The sequence below is a fragment of the Palaemon carinicauda genome, chromosome 14 (assembly GCF_036898095.1).
Source record: "Palaemon carinicauda isolate YSFRI2023 chromosome 14, ASM3689809v2, whole genome shotgun sequence".
Taxonomy (NCBI): Eukaryota; Metazoa; Arthropoda; class Malacostraca; order Decapoda; family Palaemonidae; genus Palaemon; species Palaemon carinicauda.
In genome coordinates this window covers 19500213-19507712 of record NC_090738.1, presented here as the reverse complement: position 1 = coordinate 19507712, position 7500 = coordinate 19500213, and the positions used below count along the sequence as shown (strand labels likewise).

Genomic DNA, 7500 nt, shown 5'->3' with positions numbered 1-7500 from the left:
GCTGAGTCGACAACACGCCGACGTACTCCCTTTCCACGCTGTTCTCTGGTTGATGCCTTCAGGGAATCTGCTCTGTAGCTGTCCCACACAAGGTCAAGACGTGATACATGTTGGAAACGTTGTACAACGTATGGGATGAACACTTGCTGTGCATATTCCTCGAACGTGTTGGCAGTACCCGGCTTCAACATCTGTACTATTACTGCTCCATCGAGGACAACAGCAGTGACAGTAGGAGCTTCAAACTGAGGCTCAGCATGGCCTTCAAGGCACACCAGCAAGTCACTCTTGCTCCCTAGGTACAGTCTCCCTCCGTCAGATAAAGCTGGAGGGCATTGCTGATTTTCATGCCTGAAGAACTCTTCTAGATTCCCATCACGGGTCTGGCAGCCGATATATAAAGATATATAGTAAAGAGCCAACAAACACTTGGAATGGTACTTGGCCTCCAGAGCCACCATATCACCCATGCTGAGCCTGGCTATGAGTTCATTGTCCCCAACTTGCGCTGCACACTTCCGTACGCGTGTGTCCACCTGGAAGGTTGTTACTTCATGTAGGGTCTCTGTGCCAGACTTTCCACAGAAAAAGCAGGAGGTGCCGCTGGTAGTGGCTTCTGAAGAGTGTGTTCTGGCGCGCTTGGCCTGGACATTGTCAGTACTATCAAATGCTGAGCTGCTTGCGATGCGTCTCTTCTCTGCTCTTCGTAGCATTGTGTTATTGTATTTGAGCATACATGTTTTATGCCACTTGGCCTGGTGGGCAACCATTGTCGCCTCAACACCTTGTCCTTCATCTAGTCTCTGTAACTGAACAGTTCTTGGCAGTTCTCTGAGTTCATCAAATTTGACCAAGTTTGCAGCCATTGTCGTGTATCCACTCCCAGGGTCTCGGCGTTTAGACAGTACTGGGCAGACAAGTGACTCTGTTGTCTCCTCTTGACATACAAGACACAGCTTCCAGTTTGTCTCAGGAGGTGTTGTGGGAGTACGTTGCTCAAAAGTATCGACCAGTTGGAACTTCTTTGCCATGGCTGCAGTCTGGAACAACGCGTCTCTGATGTCAGGTGGTGCTGCTGCTGCCTCACCTGCAAAGACACAAAACACCACCATGTTACCACAAGTTACTACTACAAGCACCATGACTATCAACACTATACTATTACTGCAGCCGCCGTCACTGCCACCAACGCTGCCGCTGCAAAGTAAAATTCATTTTCTTGTGAAATGGTAGCCAAATTATTTGGTAAGCACAGAAGTATGTGTAATTGTACAATACTTATCACCTCTAGCACACTTATCACCTTTAGCATCCACAAAAAGACAAATTATGGTACATATTCAATGACGCTAACGGTAAATAGCGGCCATTTTGAAAAATGGCCGCCAAATGTGCTACGGGGAGAATCTTGAATGCCTCCATATCCAAAATTGTTCAGAATGTATTAATCCACATGTGTGCCAATTTTGGTGCTTTTAGAACAATTTGAACAATTGGTTTCATATTTCTTACTATGCCGCTGGGCTAGAAGCTTATCATGACAGTGATACCGCAGTATCATGTTATATTTTATAAGTGCCCATTTTTACGAGTTTAAGTGAATTCACAAAAAGAAGCCGAGTACACAAGCGCGCATACACACACACACACACATTAACATACACATATATATATATATATATATATATATATATATATATATATATATATATATATATATCTATATTTATATATATATATATAATATATATACATATATATATTTATATATATATATGCAGTATATATTTATGTATATATATATATATATATATATATATATATATAATATATATATAAATGAATAGACACAGCATATATATATATATATATATATATATATATATATATATATATATATATATATATATATATAAATGAATAGACACAGCATATATATATATATATATATATATATATATGTAGATATATAAATTAATAGACACAGCATATATATATATATATATATATATATACATATATACATATGCATATATATAGTTATATATATATATATATATATATATATATATATATATGCTGTGTCTATTCATTTATATATCTACACACATATATATATATATATATATATATATATATATATATATATATATACATATATGCTGTGTCTATTCATTTATATATATATATATATATATATATATATATATATATATATATATATATGCCTTTGGATCGAACCAAAACTAATGTGGTGACCCTTGCCAACTTACCTATCGAGAGAGAGAGAGAGAGAGAGAGAGAGAGAGAGAGAGAGAGAGAGAGAGAGAGAGAGAGAGAGATAAGTTAATTTTAACCTTGAAAATTCTTGAAGATTAACATATGACTTTTTATAACAGTTTTGTCAACTACATACTCTAAGAATTAAGGACTAATAGGTGTATACACGCACTCATATATATATATATATATATATATATATATATATATATATATATATATATATATATATATATATATACATATACATTAAAATACACAATTTTCCGTGAATGTATGATAAGTGAAATAAACCCACAACCTACGAAAAAGAAAATTTATTTTGAGCTTTCGAAGGGACCATCTCCCTTCCTCTTCAGAAAAAAAAATAGTTACTAATTTTTAAAAAGAGATACTAAAAGACTCGTAGGAATTAAAATACCCATTACAGTCTCAGCGAAAATTAATAACGTTCATGGTGTTTAATTTACATCGTTCAACAGTTCCTTAACAATTGTTACATTGTTTTTGAGAATATTTTTTAAAGATCTATTCTAAAATTACTTTGTTCAAAATCAAAATTCTTAGAATTTGGAATTAAAACTGCTTCAACTAGTTTTCGTCTATGTGCATCAGGCATTGATATCGATTTGTCCATATTCTTAAAACCTATTGGATGATTTTCTCTGATCATATGTTTAATAACGGTGCCATTTTCATCTCCTCTTCCAATCGGATCTCTAAGTTCTCTTTTTCTTCTTTCAAAATCTACTGACTCTCCTATATAAACTTTATCACATGTTCCTCATGGTAATTTTGTTAGTATTTTTTTAATAGTTAGGTTATTTTTGTATACTGCAACAATATTACAATTTTACAGGCAAGTGTCAAGTAACGTGTTGTCTTGGCTTGTTAGGGGAATGACAAGAAGACATTCGTCGACCTTTGGAAAAGGCTTATTTTCCTTCACAACATAGTATGTTTTCCAACAACTTTACTAAATTAAGGGTATGTTTTTCTATTCTGTCCAGATGAGAAACACTGATGTTTTTGTGATGACATTCCCAAAGTGTGGCACTACCTGGGGTCAAGAGATTATCTGGACGATGAGAAATAGCCCAAATTTAGACCATCCATGGGCATCCAAGGCACCATTAGCAAGGTCACCTTTTATGGAGTAAGTAGTTGGACTTGTGCCATGTTTCTTTAGTATTGCTCATATTCTGGAACATCCATTACTTCAGAAGCGAGATATTCTTGTATCTCTGATAGTGTCAACACGTCTGCTTCAGAAAATGGCACATTTGAGATAGGGAGGGTGCATGACTTCGTTAAACACCTTCTAGATAGAGATTATGAACAGATAGGACTTGCCTTTCTACTGCTATCTTATATATTTCATTCTAGCTATGACATGATGATGCGAATACCAGAATCTGGTTCACCCTCCGATCCAATATATGACATGTTCCTTGAGATGTGTCCGGGGAAGAACCCAGAAGACGGAGTCAATATCCAATTAGCGGGAGCCATTCCTGATCCAAGGACTATCAAGTCACATCTTCCGTTTTCTTTAATGCCGCCATCATTGCTAGATACCAGCAAGGTTAGTGTTTTTTGGTTACTTGTTTTGCAGCTAAAAAATACAGTGCCTACGATACAAAACTTTGCCTTCAAAAAATCCTGATTCACAATAGTTTTATCATTACCATCAGGACATGGAAGCAATTTAAAGGCTAGAATGAGTAAATCAATTTGTGAGGAGTCTATCTATACGTTGTCAAATATAAAACATAAAAGTTTGACCTTCACACGGCCTGTAGCAAAGGTGTCGAGATCTGTTCTCTGTAACTATATTATTTCAAATGACACACTCTTAATATAAAAACATATGATATTTTTTTTTTTTTTTTTTTTGCATCTTATCAAATTTTCAGTCTTTCGAGGGAAATTTACATGAGTGGATACACCTTAAATACAATAATCACATAGTTTATAGAAGTTAGGGAATCAGAAATTTTGATTTATTTTAAATTACAAGGTATCCACCAAACGAATCTTTATACTAGATACATATAACGCTCTCGGCTAATTGCAACATCTTACAAACCAATTTGAAAGAAAAGACTGTACTAATTATTAATACCAGTAACTGATTTCTCTTACATTTTTCGAAAGGTTGTGTACGTTGCAAGAAACCCCAAAGACGTCATCATTTCTTACCATCATTTCTACAAGATTTTGGATACAGATTTCGTAGGAACGCTTGAAGACTTCGTTGATTATTTCGTCAACGATGATCGTAAGGATAACTGACTAACTACGCAATTAAAGGGATGGAGACTAAAGAATTTATCCTAGTTTCTCTGATTTCTAAGGCTGAGATTGTTAGGGCCACACTCTTATCCTTGTCCCCAGCAGATGAGAGAGAGAGAGAGAGAGAGAGAGAGAGAGAGAGAGAGAGAGAGAGAGAGAGAGAGAGAGAGAGAGAGAGAGAGAGAGAGAGAGACTCAAAATTTTATGAGAAGGAATTTTGGTTTGATTATTCATCTGTTAATCTATATTTCCAGTGGTATACTGTCCATACTGGCTCCATCTGAAGGAGGCTTGGGAGAGGCGGCACCACCCTAACATGCATATCATATTCTTCGAGGACGTGAAGGAAAATGTGATGGGCGAGCTTAAGAAACTCAACAGCTTCCTGGGGACAAACCTGACGGAGGAACAGCTCAAGGGTATCGCCGATTACACCTCCTTCGAGAAGATGAAGAAAAGGGGAGACAATCCCAGCGGCAAGAAGGATTCAGATAAAGAGGAGATCTCTGAGGACCAGAAGCGGAGAAAAGAGTATGTGAAGAAAGAAGGAGGTTTCTACAGGAAAGGTAAGGATCCATTATTGTTCTTTTTCACCTTTGTGTGAAAGGTAGTAATCCTCTTCAACTGTTGTCCCTTTTTTCAAAGTTGCTATCGTCTTTTATATGCGATATCTTAGTTCGTAATCTAGCTTTTTTGAGCTATGGAACTTGTATATGTAAATTGTATATATTATTTTCTTATTCTTTCCCTCCGTTATCCCTACACTAAGGAGTCAGTTGCATGATACAACGGCATAAGGCATGTTTATGTTTATAATTTGGCAAAGGGTTTTACCATCGCCTGCCCTTGCAGTCATCAACCTAAGTCATTGGCAGTGGCTTAGCCTGTGACTTAATAGTCCAATTGCAAGGTAGTAGTTTCCACAGTTATTGGCAGTAGGCCTGGCCTTTTGCTAAAAATGCAATATTGCAAGGCCACATCTGTTCCTTTAGTCACTTTCTACGACACGCAGGACATACAGTGGTAGTATTATTACACCCCTACCACAGGGTATTATTGCAAATTATTTCATCTGATGATTAACATTTTACTTTTTGAAGTGAAGTTAATTACTACTTTTAAAGTGTTGAAATATAGTTTGTATTAGCTGCTACACTAGAAACACACATGGGGCTAGTAAATCATTGCTGCTCGGAAATTCTATCGATAGACCCTGTAGTTTATATAAGCTGCTACACTGGAACCACGCATGGTGCTAGTAAATCACTGCTGCTCGGAAATTCGGCCGAGCTAAGCTGCTACACTGGAACCACAGATGGGGCTAGTAAATCACTGCTGCTTGGAAATCCCGCCGAGCAGCCTCGTAGTTTATATAGGCTGCTACACTGGAAGCATGCAATGAGCTAGTGAATCACTGCTTGTCGGAAATTCAGCCGAGCTAAGCTGCTACACTGAAACCACACATGGGGATAGTAAATCAATGCTGCTCGGAAATTCTGCCGAGCGGCCTCGTAGTTTTTATAAGCCACTAGACTGGAACCATGCATGGGGTTAGTAAATCACTGCTTCTCGGAAATTAAGCGGAGTGGCCTCGTAGTTTATATAAGCTGCTACACTGAAACCACACATGGCGTTAGTAAATCACCGTAGCTCGGAACTTGTCGAGCGGCCTCGTAGTTTATATAAACTGCTACACTGGAACCACACATGGGGCTAGTAAATCAATGCTGCTCAGAAATTCTGCCAAGCGGCCTCGTAGTTTATGTAAGCTGCTACACTGGAATCACACATGAGGCTAGTAAATCACTGCTGCTTGGAAATTCCGCTGAGCGGCCTCGTAGTTTATATAAGCCGCTACACTGGACCCATCCATCGAGCTAGTAAATCACTGCTGCTCGGAAATTCGACCGAGCTAAGCTGCTACACTGGAACCACAGATGTGGCTAGTAAATCAATGCTGCTCAGAAATTCCGCCAAGCGACTCATAGTGTTTATAAGCCGCTACACTGGAACCATGTATGGGGCTAGTAAATCACTGCTGCTCGGAAAATCTGCTGAGCGGCCTCGTAGTTTATTTAAGCTGCTACAATGGAACCACTCATGGGGCTATTAAATCACTGCTACTTGGAAATTGTCGAGCGGCCTCGTAGTTTATATAAGCTGCTGAACTGGAACCATATATGGGGCTAGTAAATCAATGCTTCTTGGAAATTCTGCTAAGCGGCCTTGTAGTTTTTGTAAGCCGCTACAGTTGAACCATGCATGGGGCTAGTAAATCACTGCTGCTTGGAAATTTTGCTGAGTGGCCTCGTAGTTTATATAAGTTGTTACACTGAAACCACACATGGGGTTAGTAAATCATTGCAGCTCTGAAATTTTCGAGCGGCCTCGTAGTTTACATAAGCTGCTACACTGGAACCATGCATGGGGTTAGTAAATCACTGCTGCTCATAAATTCTGCTGATCGGCCTCGTAGTTTATGTAAGCCGCTACACTGGAACCATGCATGGGGTTAGTAAATCACTGCTTCTCGGAAATTAAGCGGAGTGGCCTCGTAGTTAATATATGCTGCTACACTGAAACCACACATGGAGCTAGTAAATCACTGTAGCTCGGAACTTGTCGAGCAGCCTCGTAGTTTATATAAGCTGCTACACTGGAACCACACATGGGGCTAGTAAATCAATGCTGCTCAGAAATTCTGCCGAGCGGCCTCGTAGTTTATGTAAGCTGCTACACTGGAACCACACATAAGGCTAATAAATCACTGCTGCTTGGAAATTCCGCTGAGCGGCCTCGTAGTTTATATGAGCCGTTACAATAGAACCATCCATCGAGCTAGAAAATCAATGCTGCTTGGAAGTTTGGCTGAGGTAAGCTGCTACACTGGAACCACACATCGGGCTAGTAAATCAAGGCTGCTCA

The 7500-nt window shown here is 38.5% G+C and overlaps 1 protein-coding gene across 1 annotated transcript in view; it reads left to right on the top strand.

Moving 5' to 3' along the window:
- Positions 1-7500, top strand: part of LOC137653461 (sulfotransferase 1A1-like) — a 19453-nt gene that overhangs the window by 10274 nt on the left and 1679 nt on the right. The window contains exons 3-6 of the mRNA XM_068386865.1: positions 3291-3436; positions 3667-3865; positions 4438-4561; positions 4830-5141. Of these exons, the coding sequence (XP_068242966.1) occupies positions 3291-3436; positions 3667-3865; positions 4438-4561; positions 4830-5141 (781 nt within the window). The remainder of the gene's footprint in view (positions 1-3290; positions 3437-3666; positions 3866-4437; positions 4562-4829; positions 5142-7500) is intronic.